This window comes from Danio aesculapii, chromosome 24 (genome assembly GCF_903798145.1).
Source record: "Danio aesculapii chromosome 24, fDanAes4.1, whole genome shotgun sequence".
In the NCBI taxonomy this organism is placed as follows: domain Eukaryota; kingdom Metazoa; phylum Chordata; class Actinopteri; order Cypriniformes; family Danionidae; genus Danio; species Danio aesculapii.
The window spans coordinates 10,402,090-10,429,471 of NC_079458.1; the positions used below are offsets into that span (position 1 = coordinate 10,402,090).

At 34.5% G+C, this 27,382-nt stretch overlaps 1 protein-coding gene across 1 annotated transcript; it reads left to right on the forward strand.

The window, feature by feature from the left end:
* The first annotated feature begins 361 nt into the window (after positions 1-361).
* LOC130218724 (cyclic nucleotide-gated cation channel beta-3) lies at positions 362-26,101 on the forward strand. The gene is made up of 18 exons (XM_056450976.1): positions 362-475; positions 2,726-2,780; positions 4,593-4,824; positions 7,470-7,615; positions 10,660-11,010; positions 14,341-14,549; positions 14,734-14,784; positions 14,852-14,938; positions 16,074-16,138; positions 17,673-17,795; positions 18,447-18,588; positions 20,833-20,992; positions 21,384-21,481; positions 22,055-22,138; positions 23,323-23,441; positions 23,551-23,703; positions 24,114-24,273; positions 26,081-26,101. The coding sequence occupies exons 1-18, from the start codon at positions 362-364 to the stop codon at positions 26,099-26,101; spliced, it is 2,370 nt and encodes a 789-aa protein (XP_056306951.1).
* Positions 26,102-27,382: the final 1,281 nt, after the last annotated feature.

Consider the following 27,382-nt stretch of genomic DNA (forward strand, 5'->3'; position numbering starts at 1 on the left):
ACTGTGAAAAAGCTATACATATAATAATGTTTTGTATTGATTACACAATAAGCACTTGTATCATTATTTTTTGTCATTGTTTATGACTTTCATATTTAATAACTTTATGTAATACCAATATATCATAAAGCAATGAAATATGAAATGACATTGTGGGTGTGTTTTCAGGCTTACTCTGCAGATGACGGACAGCGTGATGAATTGTAGCCTCACTTCACTTCTGAGGTCTGTTTGCAGATGGTATTAGTGGTCTAAATGTGCTAATTGCATCAGGCAGTAACATTGGGAGCAGTGGAGTCGTGGTCAGATGAGAAGGATAAACACAGCAGAGATCTGCTCAGACGCTGCCTGACACTCAGTGATGTTCAGCAAACTCAAGAAGATCATTGGGGGTCCGACTGTGGGTCCCACCCCAGCTCCAGCTCCAGCACCTGCTCCGGCCCCTGCACCAGCTCCTGCCCCAGCTCCTGCACCTGCCAAGGTAGATACAATTGGCTTTATCAACATATTTTTGGTGTTTTTACATATATACTGTATACACAGACTGTTTGAGAAAGTTGCCTTTAAAAGTAACATATTACAATCTTAACAATCTAAGTTAATTTATATAGTTACTATATAGGGCGACGCACTGGCCCAGTAGGTAGTGCTGTCGCCTCACAGCAAGAAGGTCGCTGATTCGAGCCTCAGCTTGGTCAGTTGGCATTTCTGTGTGGAGTTTGCATGTTCTCCCCGTGTCGGCGTGGGTTTCCTCCGGGTGCTCCGGTTTCCCCCACAAGTCCAAAGACATGCGCTATAGGGGAATTGGTTAAGCTAAAATTGTCTATAGTGTATGTGTGTGAATGAGTATGTATGAATGTTTCTCAGTGATGGGCTGCAGCTGGAAGGGCATCCACTTTGTAAAACATGTGCTGGATAAGTTATTAATCACTTGTTATTAATCAAAATTATTAATCACCTGTTTCTAAATGGTCTGTCTATAAAAGTGAGCGGGACATATCCCCCCCGGTTGCTATGCCCTGCATATATATATGAGCAATATCACAAGAGTGGCAGCACGATATGGCTGTGTATCGGCACTGATGAGTGGCGTGCGTTGGCATGAGGCTGCAATGCCTTAGTCTCCCAGCAGTGTTGATATACAGCCATATCTCACTGCAACGAGTCTGATATTACTCATATACTGTATATATATATTATACAATTAAAAACATTACACATTTTTGAAACTTTTCCGTCAATTTTTAATTGGGCATAATCATGTGTATAAAAAGAAAATCAAACACGGAGAGTCTGGAAAATCCTTTTGTATGAGGAACTACTTTCTTCCGCCATTCATTCACATCTGCAGCTGATGTCAGAACAGCAGAAACCGTTGCTACTTCACAAACGTCACTTAAGAGCCATAGTATTAGAATGATTCTCTAGCGTAATGTATAAAGTGATGACAAAACAGGTGATTTTGCTGACATTTTGAGATTATAAGACTGAACGGCATGAAATCAGAGAGGGGTCTGGATGCAGACCTGGTGCAGAGCAATCTGAGCTGCATCTAATGCTTTTTAATGCGCTCACCTAACCCCACCCCTAACCCTACCCGTCACAGTGACGTCACTCACTCCATTGAGTGCATTGTGTCTGACATTGCATTGCTGAGTAATGCAATCTCAGTTTGCATCATAAAGGCTGCATCCAGATACTATCGTGAAATCAGTCTACAGAGATTTCCCAGTATTTCTCACAATAGTTAACCCCGAAAATGCCAAAGCAAAGCAAACACTACCAGATTACTATGGTATAAATACAACACTACAAAATATAATAGAGAGAGATTGACTTAAAAAGTCACTTATTTACAGTACACTTACCTATCAGTTTTATAATATTTTGATCAGCTGTAGTTTGAAATTACTCTGAGTTTTTCTCCTCTAAGGGCTTATTTTGCGGTCTCTGAAACCATCTTGTGGTGGAACGTCAACCGTCTTATAAATAATTAAAATAGGCACTATCCTTATAAATAAACTGCATAGTTACAATCTAAAAAGCTACAATCTCACCTAAAAAAGCCTCAAAAGTACATTATGTTGTCCAACAGCAGCAATATTTGTCAAACTGTAGTGAGTTAATTGATCTGCTGTCACTCTAAGTGGGCGGAGTAATACAGAAGGGTGAGGACGCTGTTACTGCAGAATATCGTACGGCTGTCAGCCAATCAGATTCCAGAACCAGACAAAACTGTTGTATAAATATATTTAATTATTTTTTTACAGTACATATATTATATGATAGCTTTATAATAATTTTATATTTTATATAATAATTTTCATAATAATTATATATATATATATATATATATATATATATATATATATATATATATATATATATATATATATATATATATATATATATATTTGCTTTAAAATAAATTTTACACATTTATATATGACAATTGCTGTATCTTTTTTATTTTGATGCACTTTAGATTTTTCCAGTGCTGTTATATATATATATATATATATATATATATATATATATATATATATATATATATATATATATATATATATATATATATATATATATATATATATATAAGTTTTAGTTAAAGGTCTTAAGGCAGCTTAACAGTCTCTGAATGAGTTGCCATTGTGCGTCATTTATGAGAATGTTTTTATAACTGTAAAACCGCTCTGGGATAATGATTAATCTCTGCACCCGGCAGGAAGAAAAACCTGCAGACAAGGAAAATAAAGACAAGAAAGATGATAAAGGCCCTGGTAAGTCATCTGTTATCGTTGTGATTATCCTCTAAATTATCTCATCATTCATGGTATAAGCACCTGCAGAAGATATTTTCCAGATGAGAGGCGTTTAAAATCAGTCTAACAGCCTCTCACAGGTTGCTCTGCAGCAGAGTTTAGTGCACAGGTACAGGAATATGTGATGGTCAGTAAGCTGCTTCAGGGGTCACTTCTCCATCTGTGCCCTTCAGTCAGGAGTTATGCAGAAAACGTACAATGGTCTTCGCTAATATTGACGTCCTTGGTGAATATGAGCAAAGAATGCTGGGAAAAATGTTATGTTTAACTTTTTGATCTTTTCTCAAAAAAGGTTTGATTTTGGATGAGAGCTCTTTTAAAACAATGTATAGTGATGTATAGGTGAGGGTGGATTGTATTTTTGGAGACTTTTCTGGGCCACTTAAACCACCATCCTGACAGTGTGTTCCTGACACATGCTTATCTTCTTCCAGGGTGATTCATAACCAGGGCCAGACAGAATCTGCTGTCTTTGTTTTTTGCTTTTTCTATGCAGAATTTTAGAAATATGCAGATTTCTGTGGAATGATTTTGAGAGTAAGAATTGAAAACTTAACAAACAAAATAATATTTATATTTATTTATTTAAAATGCTAATTCAATCAATTTTAGCCACTTTCTTTGTAATCAAAGCTACAGCATTTCTAATACATAAACAACTGAAAATATTACTTTACAAATTGTATTGCACATAAATCATCTAAACTTCTAAACATTTAAATGTTCAATAAAATGTAAAATTATAATGCAGTTATATTATAACTGAAAAACATTTTTAATAAGTAAATAAATGGAATGATAAGCTCAACCCTTGAAGCAGCAGACTCCATGTGAGCCTCCTCATAACACTAAATTAAATTTCCTAAATATTGCCCTATTGTCACTGTTTTTGCTATTGTCTTATAACCACTTTACATTTTGTAAAGCTCAACGACATTGTGAAGAATGACTGAGGTTGGCCTCTGTGTTTCCTCATATTTATCAGTTCAACAATTTCCTGTCCTCGTCAGCCAGATGTAACAGATGTTTTTTTAATCAATAGGAATATACTCCAAAAATATTTTGCACATATGAATTCATAGGATTGTCAATAATTACGGCATTTGACAAATAATTAAGAAAGATGTGCTGTGCTTTGTTTGCAATTGTTTAGTCTGAATTGGAGACTAATTTTATACACGTTGAGCAGTAGCAGGTTAAACATTTGTTCACAACCTTCTTTGCTAATAATTACCAAGGGTGCTAGTATACATTAAAGTGGAGATGTACAAAGGGCCCGCGGGCCAAAGTTGGCCCATTGTAACCTTTCGTTTGGCCCACCATCCCATCTGATGTAAACTTTTTTGTTTGGTTGTTTGTTTTATGCTGAGCTACAAAAGAAAGCTAGCTGAAATTAAATGTTTCAATTGAATGTTGTAAATGAATCTGATTTTTAAAAATATAAATACTGTCACTCGACGGTTAGAGGACTATGCAGAAAATACCAGCGAGCAAATCAAGGCAAAAACTAGTGTAACTCCATTCTGTTATAAATGAGATTGTTTTTGTTTTTACTGTAATAAATTCATTATAAAATGTAAAACAAATTATACTGTATTCGTTAATATAAAACAATGTTTTCTAGCTATTTTTGCATATTATTGAATAAATTAGGAAATTACCCATGGCATATTTACCATCAGCTCACTAGCTTCAATCAAGTTTGGATTTTGGCCCTTCATAAGAAAAAGTTTGCACACCACTGTCTTAAAGTAACCTTTTCCTTCATAGCTCCAGCAGCAGCTCCAGAACCAGCAGCACCAGCTAAAGAACCAGAACCAGCAGCACCGGCTAAAGAACCAGAACCAGCAACACCGGCTAAAGAACCAGAACCAGCAGCACCTGCTAAAGAACCAGAACCAGCAGCACCAGCTCCAGCTAAAGAACCAGAACCAGCAGCACCAGCTGCAAAACCAGAGGAGACACCTGCAGATCCAGCCAATGACCAGCCACCTGAGGAGAGGTAAAATAAATATTAAAAACCTATCTAATCACAAAGTCACAAATATATAACAGCTTGATTTGATCTTATATATGTCAGTTTAAAGATTAATCAGAGAAATTAAACACATTAATAATAACCACAAACAATAAATAACATATGCATGTGGTCTTCAATTATGGGTTTTGAAAACATGCTTCAATTAAACAATTAGATCAAAAGCAGGGTGGGAAATACAGGGGGGTTAGGGGGGGACTGACCCCCTGATGGATGTCAAAAAAAGACGTATGGGGGGGTTCAGTCCTTTAATACTGAGAAATATTTCACTCCGATATGTATTTTAAATAATAATGTTAATAATTAAAATAATAGATAATATAAATATACATTTGACCACCCCTAAAACCATTGTGAAAACAGTCACGCCAATCAGTGTATTCTAGGGAAAAGTCTGAAATAGGAAGATCTAGAGCACTGATAGACATCGTGTTCACAAAACTTAGTTTTTTCGTAAAATAGATGTTTGTATCTACATTTAGCCTAAGAGTAAAGTCGAATTAGACGCATAAGGTTTGTAGTTTGACCTACAGTAACATCTGAAATAGCCAATCAGAGAATACTGTAGGTCAGAATACACTAAATATAGTGTATCTAGAAAAAATAAATACATTTTATTAATAAACTAGATGTAATTAAAAATAAATGCATAGATGACTGAAACATGTATTACACAAACTAACCGAAAAAAGATGACCCCCCTGTTCAACAGTATATAATTCGCACATTGATCAGAAGTTATTTAAATAAACATCTGTGAAAGAATTGATAGATGAGACTTGATAAATTTGCTATTTGCTGAAAGATAAATCTTGACATTTATGTAATATAAAACTCTAATGTACCTGATAAGAAAAAAAAAGTAATGTCAACAAAACAACAATAAAGAGAAGTACTGGGAACACCTTACTTATATATTAAGGAAACTTACTGTTTTACAGGTTACAGATTTCTACTGTAGCTTTTTTTTTTACAGGGTTTTACTATTGAAATCACAGCCATTTTTACAGTAACTAACTTAAAATTTAAATAAAGTGTCTTGAGCAGTGTGTGTGCATATACATATGGTATTTCCATCAACTGTTGCATCAGCAGTAAACTCTCCAGTTAATTAGGAGAGCAAATTGGTTAATTTTGATTTCATATTGCCTTAAAGTAGTTGTCCGTGCGTCACAACTGCCAAGAGACAGTCTTGCTTGATGAGCTTTAATTAATCAGGCCTAATTAACTAGACTCATTGTTTTGGAAAGGACTCACAGTAGAGTGACTCTCGCCAATGCAAGCACTATAAGATCTGAGTCCGTCCAACAGAGAGCTGGAAGATTATCAGACCACGAGCTGAGAGGAGATTACAAGATTTAAAGTGTTTGATAGAAGCTCATCTCTGGAGCTGCTTAAAGTTAGAAGACAAAAATACAACCAAAAAACTAAATGAGGAATGTAATGACACTAGGGTATAATAATGCATGAGGTGTTCAAAATAGGCCTACGTTTACTTGAAATTAAGTTAATTGTGTGTTGTTGTTGTTGTCAAGATAAACCTTCTGTTTTCTTTGAAAGACGGTAGCTAAAGTTATATTATGTCTAATAATTTAAGTTATATTATTTGCTAACAAAATATCACTCACAAAAAAGGCAAAATCTCTTCACATTTCTGTTGTAATGCGTGTTCACGACCAGCAGAGGTCAGCATATATAAACAAAATGCGGATTAAGTTTTGCCTCATGTAAACATCGTGCTTTAGTGAAAAGTAGACCTACTAGTTATAGTTTTTTTTAGTCAGCCTTTGTGCCATACAGCTATTTACTACAGGTAATGCCAAAACGGACATGTTTAGTTTATTTGAACCATTAATAAGTAGGCTAGTGTTAACTCGCATAACTAATTGGGCCAATAGGGCAACTTAAAATGCGTAAATGGACCGAATGGACAGTTTTACACCTCAAATAACACACACTTTGTATGAAATAATTAATGTAAACAACGTTTAAAAACATATAAACACCTACGTGATAAAACGAGGCTTGTCTGACAAAATTATCGTCGTTATTCAGATGACACGCGGAAGGATACAAATACTTTGCCGCCTAAATGAACAGTATGAATGTTGTACTGTTACAAAATATTAAACTGTAAAATTCTACATTTAAACCTAAATCAAATAAAGATTTTTAAAAAATCTAAAGGATTAGATTTTGTTTATTTTTTAACAAAATTATGAATTCGTATTTCCAATTATTATTATAGGTAAAACTTTACAATGAGGGGAGGTCTAATTTTTAATAAAGTTCATGCATTAACTAACATTAACTACAAAGGAGCAATACATTTGACAGCATTTACAGCAACTTTAAAATATTAATCTTCATGATAGTTGACTAATGTTTGACACAAGCTTTGATTATGAAATTCACAAATATGTGTTATGATAATTCTTTTTGTTATGTGTTATGATAATTCTAATATGTTAATTCTTTATGCTAAGTAATGTTACATGACACTGTATTGTGTTCTCTTGTTTTCTTTATTGTGAAAGTTCATAATTTCTGATTATGAATTTCTAAATTAATTTCACATCCCTGTTTTTTGTTATCCAATTGTTGTACAGTAAGAAGCCCCGACCCATTCTGATAAGCGAGGAAGTTGATACTCATCTCATAGAGATGGTTCAGAAACTTCGACAGAGGACTGAACAGTTTAAAGAAAAGGTCATCGATCCATACGCATCTTCCCCAGAGCGAAGCCCACCAGTCAGTAAGTACAAATCATTCCTGCGCATCTTCAATTAATGACAATTACAGTTTGAGTACAATAAGTTAGGAATAATTGGCGATGGGCTATTGAATTATTGAATTAATAATGTACACACTTGAGGTGGTGACACGGCTATGACTTGAAGTAGGTGTTCATTATTTTATAACAATTCAATGGACCAGAGTTAATTATTCTAATTATACTACAGTTACCAAACATAAAGACTCTGTTCAGATGTTGTATATCAAGACATGGTTTTTGTCCTCAAATTGCTCCTGTGTGATGAGTGTTGGGTAAGGTACTTCAAAAAAGTAATTAATTACTAATTAAGTAATTAATTATTACATAAAGTGCAAACAAAAACAACTTAACCCCGTGGGGGAAAACAACATAGGGTTAGTTTTTAGGTTAGGGATTAACCCTAACCCAAACTGACTGGACTTGACTTTGCAGGGCTTGGCATGACCGACACGAAGTAGAACAACGACGACGGACAAGCACAGGACAAAGCACACTTGGAGAATAAATAGGGAAAGCAAACCAATAAACTGGCAAGTGGGCAGGTGAACATAATGATAAATAATAGGATAACAATGTGGGTGGGACAAGACGATAGATGGGGGAGCACATGGTACAAAAGCACAACACAACCCATGTGCTCATGTAAAACAGGACTAGAATAAGCAGCCAATGAGAGAACTCATTAACCTTGTGTTTACATGAAACACAACACTAAAGCATGCAGCACATGCAAACATGAACCGTGTGCTAAACACAACACCAACAGAAAACTACAACTAAGTCATGAGCACACGATAAATGAAAACACTTACCGTGCACTCACACATGCGACATGCATGTTCCGATTCCAGCGCCAACCAAAACCAACTAGACTGGTTTACAAAAACACCATGCCGCAAACAAAGCAACAAACACACCGGGATGAGAGCGCACATCGTGAGCACGCCCAGACCTTGCAAATACGAAGACACACAATGACAGAAAATGAGCACTCGACCCGAGAAAACTTGAGCCGAGCACAACATACAAGACATGACTGGACTAGTGTCTAGACCAGGCATGGGCAAACTCGATCCTCGAGGGCTGGTGTCCCTGCAGAGTTTTGCTCCAACACTAATCAAACACACCTGAACACCCTAATTAGTGTCTTCAAGATCACTAGAAAGCTACAAGCAGGTGTGTTTGATTAGGGTTGGTGCAAAACTATGCAGGGACACCGGCCCTCCAGGATCGAGTTTGCCCATCCCTGGTCTAGACTCTGCCACCAAAACAAGAATTACCAAGACCGAAGGGGCAGAAGCCTGACATATACTGACATAAATTTTTAAAACATTTCGATGTGTTATAAATGTGCAGTTGTCAGACAATGAAATATTTAAAAGACAATAACTATGCTCCTCTAAATTAATCATTTAAATAGCCTTGAACTCATTTCTCAATTTAATTAGTTTCTCAATCATATTTAAGCAAATTTTCTTGAAAAAAGATGAATGTTTTTTAGAAAAATAGAATTATTTTGCAAAATATGTACTGCTTCTCTTGGTTTATACAGAACTGTTGAATTTATTTACAGTATTTACGAGACGGGCATTATAGGTAATTGTAAATGAATGATCTTAAAATAAAAATAAATCAGTTACTTTAGCGGGAAAGTAATTTAAAGGTCCCATGAAATTAAAATAAAGTTTTTAGATGTTAGTATCAGTATTGTTAGCTTTTAGGATATCTATAAGCAAGTGTGCTCCAAAACAGTGACAAAATTAATGTTTAGAAGATATAAAACTGATATAAACATGTAAAGCTTGTAGTATGTCACTTCAGCCCAAATGGATCAATGAGTCACCTCATACTTTAGTATATCAACAATATAACCCATCATAACCAATCAAATGCTCTCTAGTATCTGACATGCCCCGCCCCCTTCAAAACGCTTCTCATTTGCTTTCCATTTGATGCACTTGAACTCAACTGCTCCCACTGACAGAGCTGTGATAAAACAAAACCCTATTGGCTGTTTTTTAAGAAGGGGAGGAGCTACTCTCTCTCTTTGTGTTTTAGTTGAGATTACATCAGACATTGGATAAAAATGCACATTACAAAGCACTTTATGGGACCTTTAATTACACTAACTTTCTATGTAACCAACTCATTTTTTACATCTCATCAAAAGCCTTCTGTTTTGTCTTGATTTGATTTGTAATTATATTTATACAGGCTGTGAAATAAATGAAATCATTAGGTGTAGTTACTTTGAAGGGCACCTATCTAAGATTTAAGAGAAGTCTTTTGTGTCTCCAGAATATGTCTGTAAAGTTTCAGCTCAAAAGACCAATCAGATTATTTCAACAAATCATAACCAATCAAATGCTCTCTAGTATCTGACATGCCCCTCAGCGAAGACAGATTAGTCTTCACCGAGGTCCAGTTTCCAGCCTCCTGTGCTTAGAGTGCAGCTCTGCACAAGACGTTTCGCCAGAGGAGAAATGGTCGTGCCCAACTGAGCCTGGTTTCTCTCAAGATTTTTTAATTCTTCACTTTCACCAATTGGTGAAGTTTTTTCCTCGCCGCTGTCGCCACTAGCTAGCATGGTTCGGGATCTGTAAAGCTTTGCTCTTCTGTGTTTGGACTCTCAGTAGTGATTATTAAACCACACTGAACTGAGCTAAACTGAACTGAACTTAAACTCTGAAAACTGAACTACACTGTTTCAATTTACTATGATCTTCTATGTGAAGCTGCTTTGACACAATCTACATTGTAAAAGCGCTATACAAATAAAGGTGAATTGAATTATTGATTATACCTTTCAGAATATTGGATTTTCTGCTCTGAATACAATGTAGCTGTTTTTGTTGCCTGTGCCTTTAATGCTAGTTCTCCCCACCCATCATTTCCACGTGCCTATCAGAGTGTGCCTCCATCTCCGCCTCGGCTGCGTCAAATAAACAGCACAGTGACAGATATGATGGAAGCAGATCTCACGTAATGTTTGTTTTATGTAAGATGTTTTATGTTTGTTCTAGCACCCGTCCTGAGAAAAGACGATTACTATAAGCTGGTGGAGGAGAGGAAACGTCAAGAAGAGGAGGAAAGGATACGAAAAGAGGAGGAGAAGAAGAGGAAAGAGGAGGAGGCCAAGAAGAAGAAAGAAGAAGCGGAGAAAAAAAAGAAAGAGGAAGAAGAAAAGAAGAAGAAAGAGGAGGAGGAGAAGAAAAAAGAACAAGCGGGAAAGCCTGTGGAAAAGAAAGACGATAAAACAGACGAGAAGAAGTCCATCTTTTCAAAAGTTAACTACACCTGTGTGGATTTTGTGTTGAAGCCTTTTGAGAAAAGAATGGACGACAGAATCGGCAAATCCATCGATCCTTTCACAGGTTACACCTCATAAAATATACACAAATATTAAGAGACCCCTTAAAAACATTTTTGTATTTAGGATTTATGTGAATGAACCACTAACTTATCCAGCATATGTTTTACGCAGCTGATGCCCTTCCAGCAGCAACCCATCACTGGGAAAAACCCATACACTATCATTCACACACATACACTCGGACAATTCAGCTTACCCAATTCACCTATAGCACATGTCTTTGGACTTGTGGGGGAAACCGGAGCGCCCGGAGGAAACCCACGCGAACATGCAAACTCCACATTGAAATGTCAATTGAGCCAGTGACCTTCTTGCTGTGAGGCAACAGCGCTACCCACTGCGCCACCACGCTGCCCCAAAAATCAAATTAATTTTATTAAACTAATAGAATTAACCTACAGAGGAAGAAAAAAAATTAACAGTTACATAAAAAAGGAATTAAAAAGCCATCAGCCTTTCGACTTTTTGCAACCCCTGGGGTGATTACGTTATATTAAAGACTTTGCAATAGCATCAGATGCAGCACATTGATTTTATGGCACCTGGTTAAACTTTCTGACATCTTTACGGCACTCGCATACATTCAAAATAAATTCATGCCATAACTAAACATGGAGGACGGCCTCAGAGTGGCGTTGTTCAAAATTAAATGACGAATAGACTTGGGCCTATTTGTATGTGTGCACCATTGTGTGCAAGCTTTATATATTTATAACCACCTCAGAGGATATTGTTATTTTGGGGGTCACGAATTGAAAAGGGTGGGAACAGCAGCTTTAAAATACTAGATTTAAAGTTTAAGGTTTATTTGTTTTCTGAATAGCAGTGCCACGATTGAGTTATTGGCGAAATTACATCTATACGCAAAATATATACAAAATATTTAAAAACATTTGAATTAAATACAAATGTCACAAAGAAACAAACAAAACATAAACACATACTAATGACACCTCTTTAAAAATTATAATCACGATGTTTTCCTTTTGAGCTTTTATTTTGGACACATCTAACAAACAAGATTTCATGTTTTCAGGCATGGTTTTATATTCATTAAACAAAAAATAACCAATGTTTTCATGTTTCATTAGAGTTAAGTAAGTCTATATTTAGTTGGAATAATCATGATTTTTAATCACAGCAACTGAAAACCAATGGAGAAATCTGATATTTGGCCCTATAAAAACATATATATAAAACAATAGCTATTATTTTGAACATGCATATATGTACATATTTTTAATTTCGTTTATTCATTTTTTTGGCTTAGTCCCTTATTTATCAGGGGTCGCCACAGTGAAATGAACTGCCAACTTTTCTGGCATATGTTTAACACAGCAGATGCCCCTTCAGCCTAACCCAGTACATTAAAACACCTATACTCAGTTAAAATAGTTGGCTTAAAATAACCCAACATATAACCCAACTATGAGTTATTTTGATTAAATGTTATTTTTTCCATTCTGGTTTTACTATAGCTACTTTTACTAGTACTACTATTAATTTTATAATAATGGCTGTGTAAATAAATAACAATGTTTAAAAAAAATTTAGAAAATGCTTTATTTCCATTACATTTTGACGGCCGAATATCCTAAATATGTGTGTCATTTCCTCCAAAACAAATTGTGGAGATGAACACGGGAGGTAGAGAAAGCATTTTTATTCGTTTAATATAACGTTCAATCGGCTATAAAGCACTTGTTTGTAGAAACAATAATTAAGAGTGATTGTGAAACGGATATAAAAAATATGACACAGAGAGGTAATTTGCTAAAAAAAAAACAACAACAATGTTATTGAGCTTAAATAAACTTTATAATGTAAAAACAACATTACGTACACATAATACAGCTGTTCTCTGTCAGTTAAATCAGTTGAGTAATAAATTAATAACCCAATAAAGAAATAACCCAACAAAGCACCAAATATTTAACCCAACTGGTTGAGTTATTTATAAATAACCCAATAAAGGATAAAATAACCCAACAAAGCACCAAATATTTTTAACTCAACCCTTGGGTTAAATAAACAAGTCAACGTTTTTTTTAGAGTGTACACTTTCACATTCACACACATACATAAAAAATGTAAATAAAAATCTTACACATAACTTAGAAACGGTATTACAGAAAATTTTGGCAGTTTTAAAACCCTGACTTTTCCAAACCGCATTATAACTTGAAAACGGTTATCGTCCCATGCCTAGTCTGCATTAAGGCTGCAAAACTGTGTAGAATTTGTGCCTGGTTTTCTGATGTTTTAAACACATATTTGAATCAGTTCATTTCTGTTCCTGTGAATATGTTTAAGCTACAACGACCATGACAATCTCTTAAAAAGAACAGCTCACTAAAATGACATTTGGAATTACGTTGGATTCTTACTTGATAAGAAAGAAAAAATACAACAAATGAGAAAAACCAAAAATAGCAACAGGAAACACTAAGAAAACAATCATTTTTCACTTCATATTTTCTTGAAAAAAAATCTCGTGTAACGATTTCATAATTTGTATCTTAAGTTTAATGTATTTTTTTTTTGGTCAGTTATCTACAAAATAAACGAAAAAACAAATAATATTTGAGGTGAAGTGACATGGATCAAAAGCTGCTATTTTTCCATGGCCCAAGCACAATCTGTTAAAAAAAAAGTGAAATATTCATAATTTAATAATAAGTATTATAGTATTTCTGGCAATTTGCGTTCGTAGATTTTACAGTATCGTTGTGATACTACTTAGTATCATGGTACTTCAGCTGGTATAGTATCGTGGCCTAAATTTATGGTATCGTGACAACCCTAGTAGTGACCAGTGCATAGCGCAAACTGTGAAGGAAAGTTGTATCAAAATCTGAGCAGCAGTGAAACTCACATCGTTCAAAAGAATTTAAAATGCCAAAATGGGGCGAATTTATACCCTATTTAGAAAGTTAAACATACTCTAATGGGTAGTGTAATCTACACAACAATACGTGCAGTGTGTGAGTGAGACAAGGGCAGTGTTTCGATGTGATCCAGTTATGTTGTGGTTCTGTGACTGCTTGTGTTGATTGCTGTATAGTTAAAAATAATGACCGTTAAAGTAACTAGGTTAATTTAGATTTAAATACATTTGAATTAAATAAGATATTAATCTAATATTTTGCAAGTTTTTTTGTGCGTTTGGCTGGGTTTTGGACAGCTTTTGGGCTGGAAAAAGTCAGCTATATCTGGCAACACTGGACAATGTATGGAAGTAACATATATGACATACAAGTTTGTGTTTAGATTTCAGTTTTAAAACAACCACCATGTTTTTCTTCTTCTCTTTTCTTGTGATTTTCTCTAGACCGCAAGTATATCGCTTGGCTAAGCGTGGTGACCATTGCCTTCAACTATAACCTGTGGTTTGTCCCAGTGCGCATGGCCTTCCCATATCATAGCCCAGAGATCGTCCCAGTGTGGTTCACCTTGGACATTATTGCTGATTTCATCTATATATTCGACATGATCTTTTTCCAGCCGCGACTGCAGTTCAGTAAAGGGGGAGACATCATTGTAAGAAAATTATTTCATTAAAATTATTTTATTTTAATTCTTAATTTAATTATTTTATTTTTAAAAAATTCAAACATTTTTGTGATAAAACTTATGTTTGTTATTTTTTATAAAGCAGTATTTAATGTTTTGCCACTTCTGCTATAAATATATACCTCTCTAATTTTCATACATTTTCTTTCAGTATGACAGAGATGTGATCAAAAAGAAATACCGTGAATCTGGAAGATTTCAGGTACTGACTATTTCAGCATTTCATCTCTGAATAGAAATGCATTTCCTCATCCTTCCTTTAATTTCAGAATGATGTAGTAGCTGTCCTGCCTTTAGACCTGTTATATATCCCATTTGGATTCAAGTCCGTCTTCAGACTCAATCGTCTGATGAAGGTAAAGACGTTATTTTTTTTGCACTTCGTTTTTTACTGAAATAATCTTTTTTTAATGTGCGAGACATATAGTTTAGTAGACGTAAAAAGTAAATAACTAGACAAAACTGTAAGGATCTTTGAGATGTATTTGGATGTGTTTGGCTGTAAGATGTGTACCTGTTTATGAGCTGATTCTACACAACCCGACAAAAGTCTTGTTGCCTATCTTGTTGCCTTGTTGCCTAAGTTTTAGGAACAACAAATAATAACTTGACTTCTACTTGATCAGAAGTGGCTTATATGACAGGCAAAGGCCTCTATATTAGATGTATTTTACCTAAATCAAATATGACCATGCCTTGATTTTTGATTATTTAATTATGACAGTAAGGTCTGACTTTGCTTAGACAAAAGTCTTGTCACTTAACAGAAATAAAGGACAGTATAGACTATAAAGTCATGGTGCAGTGGAGAAAGAATTAATATTGTGTAAGACTCCCATGAGCTTGGACGACTGCATCCATACATCTCTGCAATGACTCAAATAACTTATTAATAAAGTCAACTGGAATGGCAAAGAAAGCATTCTTGTAGGACTCCCAGAGTTCATCAAGATTCTTTGGATTCATCTTCTCATCTCAACAATGTTCATGTCTGGTGATTGGTCGGGCCAATCCTGGAGCACCTTGACCATCTTTGCTTTCAGGATCTTTGATGTGGAGGCTGAAGTATGAGAAGGAGTGCTCTCCTGCTGAGGAATTTGCCCTCTCCTGTGGTTTGTGATGTAATGGGCAGCACAAATCTTATGATACCTCAGGCTGTTGATGATGCCATCCACTCTGCAGATCTCTTGCATACTCCCATACTGAATGTAACCCCAAACCATGACTTTTCCATCACCAAACTTGACTGATTTATGTGAGAATCTTGGGTCCATGCGGGTTCCAATAGGTCTTCTGCTGTATTTGTGATGATTGGGATGCAGTTCAACAGATGATTCATCTGAAAAATCTACCTTCTGCCACTTTTCCATATGATCAACTTGAAGTCAAGTTATTATTTGTTGCTCTTACAACTGGGATCGACAACAATACTTTTGTCAGATAGTGTATTGTTGAATATGCACTGATCTTGTTTTGTTGTTTCTTCTCAAGGTGGAATCATTTTTTGAGTTCAGTGACCGTCTTGAAGGTCTCCTCACCAGGGCTTATATATGGAGGTGTGTAACCAAGTCTTTTCTAGTTATGAGTTTCTCTAACTCTATTAATCTACAATTTAAAAAAATGGCTTGTGTATGAAGACTTTGGCATTCCATATTATTTCAAAAATCAATCAGGTTTATGCATTCAATGAAACATAAATGAAAAGTGCATTAAACAGGAAATATATTCTCAAATTCGAATAAAATTCATGAACTGAAGTGAAAACAAAAAATGAAAAATTGTGTTATTAACTACTCACCCTCATGTTATTCAATCACCTAAGGCCTCTGTTTATCTTCAGAATACAAATCACAATATTTTAGATGTAATCCAAGAGCTCTCTCTTCCTCTGTATGTTCTGAGATGTTCAAATACAACAAAAGAAGACAAAAACATTGTCAAAACACTTCTTGTAACTTCAGTGGTTTAACTGTAATCATACAAAGCTCCAAGAACAATTTTGTGCACCAAAAAAACCTGTAAAAACAACTTACACACAATACAATGCTTACATGTTGGACTCTAATGGCAATACATCATGCACCCTGATGATAAATAAAGTTATATTAACAATTTTTTGAGGGGACAAAGGCATTCTTGGAGCTTCGTAGGATTATAGTTGAACCACTGATGTTTTGGTTCCTTTTCTGGACTTTGAACATCTCGGACCATTGCCGTCTATGGAGGATCGGAGAGCTCCTGGATCTCATCTAAAATATCAATTGTGTAGTGACAATTAATGAAGGTGTCAGGGGATTGTAACGACATGAAGGTGAAGATTTATTAATTTTATTAAAGGGAACCTATTATGCAAAAATCCACTTTTAAAAAGGATTTTAAACACAATTGTGTGGCAGCAGTGTGTGAAGACAGCCAGCCTCTAATGGTAAAATTGATTAATTCTATTTTTATAGTTACACTTGATAAAAACAGTCTGCAGAAACACTTTGATTGACATTCTTCCTTTGTACGTGTCATCAGAGGGGGAAAGCCCCACCCATTAGTGATGATCTCTCCCTTATTAGCATAGACAGCCCTGAGTGAGAAGCAGCTGTCCGCCACTCGAGTTTTTGCTGAAGATAATATCAGCGACTAAGAGGATTATAAATGTTTTTAAGATGCAGAAATGAACACCGTAGTCTTCATGAACTGCCATCTTTTGATGTTTTCAGTTTATTACAGAAATAGTCTTGTTTTGAATCTGCTGCTATGCTGACACATGGGTGTTTGTAGCCCCACCCACTTTTGAAAATCTCATTTGAATTTAAAGTGACAGTCATCTAGTTTGGATCAAAGACTAAAAGGAGCAGTTCCAGTTTTATTTGGTACTTTGAGCTGTAATGTCATACACACACTCTACAGAAATCCAAGACTTGTTTTACATCTTGTAAAAAGGGGAATAATAGGTCCCCTTTAAACTTTATTCATTTAATATTATTGTTTTATTTAAATGGTCAATTTTGGGTTAACTAATCTTTTAATACCACACTGAATTCCACAGAAATCAGTATGAATCACTGTAACACTAATTCTCCTTTGCTTTGTTTATAGAGTGATTCGCACTATTGGATACCTGTTGTTTATTCTCCACCTCAACGCTTGTCTTTACTACGTGGCATCAGTCTACCAAGGCATCGGCTCCACCAAATGGGTTTACAGCGGAAAGGGCAGCGCGTATGTAAAGCACACTTTACCTTTGAAAAGAAACACAAAACACACTTTACCTTTAGATCCACTTAAAATGTATTTTTTTTTCTTGTACAGTTAAAGTCAGGATTATTAGCCCTCCTAAATTATTAGCCCCCCTTGTATATTTTTTTCCCCAATTTCTGTTTAGCAGAGAGATTTTTTCAACACATTTCTAATCATAATAGTTTTAATAACTAATTTCTAATAACCGATTTATTTTATCTCTTTCATGATGACAGTACATATTATTTGACAAGATATTTTTCAGGATACTAGTATTCAGCCTAAACTGACATATAAACTTAACTGGGTTAATTAGTGTAACTATAAGTTAATGTATAATGATGGTTTGTTCTGTAGACTATCAAAAAACAATTGCTTAAGGGGGCTAATAATACTGACCTTAAAATGGTTTTAAAAAAATTTAACATTTATTCTAGCCGAAATAAAACAAATAGGACGTTCTCCAGAAGAAAAAATTTTATAGGAAATACTGTGAAAAATTTCTCGCTCTCTTGAGCATCATTTGCGAATTTTTTTTTATTCACAGGAGGGCTAATAATTCTGACTTCAACTGTATTTATTACATTTTCACAGCAAAAAATGCCTTGGGGTTTTTTTTTCATATTCTCTTAGCTACCTGAGCAGTTTCTTCTATGCGGAGAAATCCCTCCTGATGATCGCAGAACTTCCTTTCCCCGAGACCATGTTCGGTCAGATCTTTCAGATGACCAACTATTTTGTTGGTGCCTTATTTTTATCCATCATTCTTGGCCAGGTAGACATTTTGTCTCCAAAGCTGTTTTTTTTTTGTCTCTAAAGCTTACGCTCCTGAAGCACTTCATGTTTTTTGGTTTGGTTTTGAGGCTCTTTTTTTCCAACACAGGCTCATTTGAAATATGTTTCAGCCACCATTTTTGTAAAACAGCAAAAATGTAAAAAAAAAAAAATAAAATAAATAAATAAATAAATAAATAAATATGTATGACTGCATTTTCTACAGTAGTAGGCTGAAATCTTATATATTCATATATGATTTCATATTTATAATCATATATGAATCGCGTTTTCACCATTTTAATTCACAAAGGCTGCAATTATTTTGTAATTCGAGACTGTTTATGCAGTATCAAATATGGTAACAACAAGCATATAGTCTTATCTATATGTATATATATATATATATATGTGTGTGTGTATGTATGTGATTTTTATATATAATAAATGAATCAAATTTAAAATACTTAGTATTATTTAGTGTTATTTAATGGAATATTTAGTTTTTTCTTAATTTGTCATGACAACTTTATTGGAAAAAATGGCAACAATGTTTAAGAGGTTTTAAATATACTTTATAATCATGCTTGGCCTTTCTTTCGTGCTCTTAAAACCACCACATCAAATTTGTTGCTCATTAATGAAATGGTAGTAAATCAGATTTTAAATCACAAGTCGCAATTTTGATCAGATAAATCACAATCAGATTTCTTCTGCAAATCGTGCTGCCCTAGTTTCTAGGTAAAATTAACCCTACAGGCAGTATGACCCGGACAACTTTTGTTCCTTTTCACACTAATGATATTTACAGGGACATATTAATGTATAAAGCATTATTTTCATGCAGTTCTTTGCACAACACTAATTAAATACCACAAAACAACTTAACAGTGTCTTTGATTTGAAATTAAATTAGTTTGGCTCACCTATTTATCTCAACTTTTCTAGTGTGGTCAGTTTGCTCGATAGCTTACACTGTAAAGTAATGTACTTGTGATGCAGAGTGCTTTAGTTCGAATCCAGTGAAGCAAGGTTTAACACAGATAAAAGCAGTGTAAAGTCAAGGTAAAACTACATGCTCATAGTGCACTTTTTTCTTTCATTTTCTTTTGAAAACACTGTTGGCTGGTTTTAGGAAAGAATTTAGATTAGTGGTGCACACGTTGACCTGTACGACAAGCCCACCTTCTTATTGACGAGTACAAGAAGAACATGCATCTGAACCATATAACAAAATGTACCCTAAGCAATGCATTTAAGTTTCGCAAAAATGTAGAGCGCACCCTCTAGTGGATTTGCCATCTGAAACATGCAATAAAATGTACTCAGAGCAATGTATGAAAAATTGTAGGCTGAGCCACGTATTTCAAAGAGCCTGGGCTGTTGTCCGTCTGCTTTCTCGCTTGGCCTTGGCTGTGCTCAGTGGTTTGATGTCTGCTGTTTGGACGTGGCAGTATGTCTGAATCTTTAACAGAGTTTCAGATATCAGTGTGAGATGTTTTCTTACTACTTGTTTTCTTTCTCTTTTGCAGGTATTTGCACAGTTACTATTTTGCCGTGCGGACTCTGATCAACATCGGTGGTCTGCCTGAGCCGCACACGATCTTTGAGATCAGCTTTCAGTTAACAAACTTTTTCATTGGTGTCTTTGTCTTCTCAAGTTTGATTGGACAGGTACACCATGAGATGATGTAGAGCAGCCAATCATTATAATATAAACCCCACTTACTAGAATGTGATACACCTTAACCTGATGTTAAGATGCACACAATATTAAAACAGTTTATTATTATTACATATTGTATTGTGCATTATTAATATAACATTAATACGTTGAATATTTGATTGTGTATGTTAATTTAGAACTGTATTATTAGTGCAAAAACCCTAACACTTTTATATGTAATCTTTAATTAATTATTATCCCTGGAATTATCATTAATTAATTATAATCAGTTTTTTTCTGCTAATTATAATGCTCTGAAGGCTCAATCTAAATTAGTGTTCTGATTTGAATTTATTTACATATAAATAGAATAGATTTTTCATATTGCCCTCTGGTGGTGGTTGAGGAAATGTCACCTTTTTGAGAGCTGAGAAAAATGCTATATAAATGTAAACCAAAAAATAATAATTATAAATATTTCAGCCAATAAAATAAGAAAATAGCCATTAATTTGTTAGATAATGTCCTGAAAAATAGTTTATTCCTTTCAATGATAGACGTTAATCTTTGATATTACAGATGCGAGATGTCATTGGAGCTGCTACTGCCGGTCAGACCTACTTCCGTGCATCTATGGATGCTTGTGTGGCATATATGGTGACCAATCACATCCCTAAAATGGTTCAATCCAGAGTGCGCACCTGGTACAACTACACCTGGGACTCCCAGGGCATGCTGGGTAAGTTTACCTGAACTTAATGAGTACCAATAAAGGAACACTCCACTTTTTAGGGGAAATTTACAAGTCTCCTAGAGTTAAACAGTTTTATCATTTTTTAATCCATTCAGCCGATCTTCCAGTCTGGTGGGAACACTTTTATCTTAGCTTAGCATAGATTATTGAATCAAATTATTACGCAGTGCTGTCACCTAGTTACCAACTATTGATTAGGGACTATTTTTTATGTACAATGATAATGCCTGCTGCAGCAAATTCTTTGGTCATTTTAAAGCAAGATGATTCAATGATCTATGCTAAGCTAAAAAAAGCTCCTGCCAGACCAGGAGATCAGCTGAATGGTTAAAAAAATGTAAAAAGGTTTATTTATTAAGGTTTTGCTTATCCTCAGATGAGTCTGAGCTGCTGGGACAGATGCCTCTGGTGATGAGAACCGCCATCGCGGTGGACATCAACCTCGCTACTTTCCAAAAGATTGAACTCTTCAAGGTGAGCTTGATTTAAAGGGCTGGTTCATCCAAAAAAAGAAAATTTCCTTAACAATTACACACACTCAAGTGGTTCTAAACTGAATTTCTTTCTCCCGTTGAACAAAACAATCATTTTAGAAAGAAACTCACTGGTAATTGTTTTTAATTAAATAATGGTGCCAAACACAATCCAGTTAAATCATATTAAAAAAAAAAAAACAGCTGGTGAAGCACAGACAATCATGAAATGGCCTTCAAAGAGCCCAGACCTAAATATTACAGAGACCTGAATATTATATTATAGTTATGCATTCACTTGCATAGAAATGGTTCTTGTTATTCTTTTTGTTGCTGCCAATGACGAACTAAAGCAGCTAAACTTTAATGTAATTGTTGAATCTGTATTGGTTGAATTTAAAGAGATGAGACCACATACTGTAAATTCAGTTTGTGTACAACACTTAAACTGTGCTTTCTTAAATAATTTTTCAATCCAGTTTTCCAATGTTAAATTCACAATTTTGAAAGGAACAAAGTGATCATTTATAATTAGTTAATTGACATTTATGCATTTTTTTTCTATCTTTCTCAGGGTTGTGACAACCAGATGCTTGTGGACATGTTATTGAGATTGAAATCAATTGTGTACTTGCCTGGAGACTTTGTGGTCAAGAAGGTGAGTTATACTGCTGTTTAATAGGAGTATGTTTCCCAAAAGTATCAGGGCAGTACATACCCTCAGTTTTGAAGTGACAGTGTGGTATGTTTTCCGGTGGAAGCATAAAATTTTACTATTTTACTGTCTTTAAATAAACTTAATTATAAATTAGCTACAGTGTAGATCAGAGACCAAATTACATTATTACATTTAATAGCTTTTTATTATTAGGCATAATAGCCAACAATCATTTTTTTTTTGTTTACATGCACATGTAAACTGCAGCATTTACATGAATGTCTTAATTGAATTCAAATGAGCTTCTGCTCTAGTTTGTGGTTGAAATTAGTTCATTTGCACAGTGGAGTTTGTAACTTGTTTTCATGACAAATGTATTTAAATATACAGGTTAAATAAGTAAAATATAATAAATATGTAGACTAATGTATGGAAGTGCACATAGTTCGTTTGTTTATTGAACAAGGTGTGGACAATAAATGATTTGCCTCAGGAAAATGCAATGTTAGGCACATAAGATGCTGTTTTACTAGCATATTTATGCAGTTGAGTTATTATTACAGGAGACAAGAGGTGTTAATTTATGTTTATGTACTGCAATAGTGTATTGTATTGATACAGCAATCTGTCACATCCATCAAGGAGCATTTAAACAGCATTTATTTTTTGACTTTCCTAATAAAATGGAGATAATTTGAAACATGACAGTTGTTTTATCGATTGTTGGATTAGAAGTAGAGTATGCTATATAATATGTCGGTAATACTTTACAATAAGGTTGAATAAGTTAATATTAATGCATTTACAAACATGAACTAACAATGAACAATACATTTATTACAGTATTTGTTCAGGTTAGTTCATGAAAATACAGTTGTGCATTCTTAGTTCATGTTAACTCACAATCTGATAACAAGCATGCATTTGGATGTTAATAATGCATTAGTAAATGTTGAACTATGATTAATAAATGCTGTATAAGTTTTATTCATAATTATTTCATACATAAACTAATTAAACCTTATTGTTAATATCTCAATTAAATATTCCTATTATGTATCTGTTCAATTCACGTGCATACAGCACCAAAAGAGCCATAATGTACATTTGCTATATTAATATGTGTGTGTTGTACACCTCTACTCCTAATTTGTGCAGTGTCTTATCTCTCCTGGTTCCCACAGGGTGACATTGGGAAGGAAATGTACATAATCAAAGCTGGAGAAGTGCAGGTCATCGGTGGACCAGATAACAAGATTGTGTTTGTGACTCTGAAAGCAGGATGTGTGTTTGGTGAAATCAGGTGAACTATTGAAATGATAGATGAACTATCGACCATCTGCATTTAAAGCTAAAAGTCATGAATGTGGTTTATGAACTAATATACTGTATGTGTTTATAATCTTCCACAGTCTGCTTCAGTCTTCAGCCAATGGAGGAAATAGAAGAACGGCTAATGTAGCGGCTCACGGATTCGCCAATCTTTTCGTTTTGGATAAAAAGGATCTCAATGACATCTTGATTCACTATCCTGAGTCTCAGAAAGTGCTGGCCAGGAAGGGACGGTGAGTTTTATGTAGATTCACCTACAGGAGAACTGAATCCTTTTCTTAATCCTTTATCAAGCGAAGAACTCTATATGGTAACTTCATTAGCTATGTTTCTATTCAAAGATGCAAATTAAACTGGAATATTGAATTAAATGAGTGAGTGAATGAATGAATGAATGAATGAATTTCTGAGTGAAACAAACTACATATGACGTAATGACACAAAGATTGAACTTTTTTCCAATGAAAACCTACCATTACCACTCCAATTATAAAACATTATTACAAGCTTACCATTTCTGCTCAAAAATTAATTTCGGCTCATTTTTACCCCCAAAAATGTACAGACTACAGCTTTAATCAGTATCTTAAAAGGCAAAGTTTAGGTTTAAGAGGAAAATTTTGTAAGTTTTTATTTTTTATAGTAAGCTGCTGAAAGCCAAGGGTCCTCCTCCAGCTGCGAAAGCCGATGAGGAAAAGAAGAAAGGACTGGCTCTATTTGGACAAAAACCTCCCACTCCAAAAATGTTGCGTGCCTTTGCAGGAGGACCATTCAGCAAAAAGGGATTTCTGGATAGACTTAAGGTAAGAGCTTCTCAGATATGTGTGTATAGTTTGGGGCCAGTAAGAATTCATTTAATTCATTGATTAATTTAATTTATTTAGTCGCAGTAACCCCTTGTTTCAACTGAGTGGTATGATACAGTTTAGTACAGAAAAGTACAGTACACTTAAGTATGGGTCACCCTGATCAGGCTTGCATTTCCACTGCCAACAGTACCCTTATATCAGTAGACATTTCAGTAGCCTTTTACATGACGCATATTGTGCATACATTTATGCATTTTATCCAAAGCGCCTTATATTTCATTAAAGGTATACAATTTGTCCAACCCAGGCACAGTGGAGATACGTACCCATGACCATGTCTGCATGCAGTTTTTTATTTATTTATGAACAAATCCAATAGTGTACACTAGACCACTGTGTACATTTTTGACAATCTCAAACACGTTACTGGGCCACATTTTCACATACGTGCAATTTCTCTTAAAACCACAAGAGGCCGCTGTGTAAATTCTGTGAATCTCCAGTTGCTCACTGGGCCATATTTGATCATTGCACTTGCCATTTACACATTTCTTCTCATGATCATCTGCAAGAAGCCAGCCAGATTGTTGTACATCATATATCAACTTCATATTAACAGACCTACCCCTTTCCCTAAACTCAACTGATTGTGTTTTAGATCACTTTCAATAGTATCTTGATTTCATGTGCAAGCTGAGACACATAGTCTCAGACATGCAGTCTCAGACTTAATGGAACTAGTGACGTCACTGTGAGGGGCAGGGTTAGGGGTGGGGTTAGCTGTGGGCATTGAAAGCATTGCATGCATCTCAGCTTTCACCTGCACCCCGGTCTGCATCCAGACCCTTTTCAACTAGAAGAGAAAAGTGCATCACGGCCCTATGCTTTTACCACAATTTTACAATGCCTTTATTTGGGTGAGGGGATTCTACCTGGTTTATTTTTAAGTCCAATGCCGAACAAGGTAAGCTACCGAGCAAACTGATCAAACTGAACACGCCGGATCAGTTTTTACATTTTTCTAAAAGCCTGCCATATGGAGGTAAGCAGTCAGTGGTACACAAAACAGAACTGAAGTTGTTGTTGGCATCATACCGCCCTATAGCATTCGTTTTTATACTCCCATTCAATGCTCTTAAGTTTACCAACTATGATGACTTCACTGGCTGAGAAAGCTGGAAATGTGAAAAGGTCCATAGCATTTAGCAGTGAGTCTACCTCCACCCTTTCTGTACTGTACTGTTGTGCCAAGTACCCTTATTAAAAGATCCCAAAAAAGGAGTGCAGTATTTTGGCATTTCTGACAGTAGAAATGTAAACAAATGGCTATTGTACTGTACCAAATCATACCTCTCAGTGGAAATGAGAAATAAAACATGTATAATGTTACATTCAGATGCTGTTTTGTTTTGTTTAACTTAACTTCATATGCATTATAGAAAACAAAACAAAAAAATCAGTTTTTCCACAAAAGTATTAAGCAGTAAAAAAAAAAGGCAAGTATAATTATATTTAAGCCCACTCCTGCAAATTGTCAAAATAAGGGAACAGTAATTGATGTTGGTACATATGGTATCATTCGTATGGCAAATCTATATTTTAATGTTTAATAAGAGTATTTTGCAGTACCGTTCAAAAAATTATTACTTTTACTATATATTGAATAGATTTCTTTCAAATACATTTACAAATCTTGCTGACCCCAAAGTTGAGCATTTTAAATCAAACTGTGAGATCATAATATAATAAGATTACAAAAAAGACGGATCATTATTTTCTTCTTGTCTTTCCCTTTTTTTAGAACGCCGCTTCAAATCAGTAGAAGCACACTAGATCATTTCTCTATTTATTTCTCCTTTTCCAATCACTGACTGCTAATAATAAATGTATTTGTACACATTTTGAAAATGAGTTTCCCTGCCAAGCGCAGTACTTGCCAATTAGTCTAATAATAGTGATACATCAGCTACATGATTGTTATTTGTTAACATTCTTCCAAATAGATCTATTTTGTACTAATATTTAAATAAAGGACTTACTTTGTTATTTCATAGTTTCCCATCATTTTTGAAGCAGTTTAATGCCAACAAAAACACTGCAAAATTACACTTAATATATTTACTAAAATGAACTAAGAATGATCAATACTTATACAACATTTATTAATCATAGTTTAACATTTACTGATGCATTATTAACATCCAAAGTACTTGTTAACGTGAACTAAAAATGAACAACTGTAAAAAGACTGTGATAAATGAATTGTTCATTGTTACTAAATACATTAAGTAACATTAATTAATGGAATCTTATTGTAAAGTGTTACCAAAATTACATGATCAACAGATCATGACAATACGTGTTGTGTAAATTACTTCAATAAAAGTCATTCATTATTAATTCATGTCAACTAAATAAATAAATTTGATTGAAAATGTCTGAATTTATGTCTGCACCCTGAAGCACACCTACTTCAGGGTGTCCGTGGGGTCTTAAAAAGTCTTAAATTTCAAAAACAAAATTTTAGGCCTTAAAAGGTCCTAAATTTACAGATATTTTTAGTTGTAGTCTTAAATTATTTTAACCAGTCTTCATTTTTCTCTATGTAAAGTTACCCAATCATGCCGACCAATCACCAATAATTCAATCTAAATAAAACTTTTAATTAAAGTTAAATATTTAACTATATTTATCAACATGGTGTAATTATCTTTCTAACAATAACTTTAATTCGCATTCATTTAGTTCATTTATAGTTTTGTAAATATTATAAATGTTGTAAGCATTATAATATATAACTAGATTTTGCTTGTTTTGACATTTAAAATATGTGGTTAAGACACAACTGAATTAAAATTGTTTCGATGAGGCAAATTAAAAAGAAGAGTTGTGAACCTCTGAAATTTCAGTCAAAAATTAACATTTTTCTCAGCCTCCTTTGGTTATGTTATGGTACATGTTATGAGTTATTTCACTTTAAAGAGCATGAAAAGAAAAAATTTAAAGCATTTAAAAAAAAATTACAGATGGCATTTAGAGGTTTTTGCATCTAAACTCCTTGAATCTTTGTCACTGACCCAACCATGCCATTAGATAAAGTCAT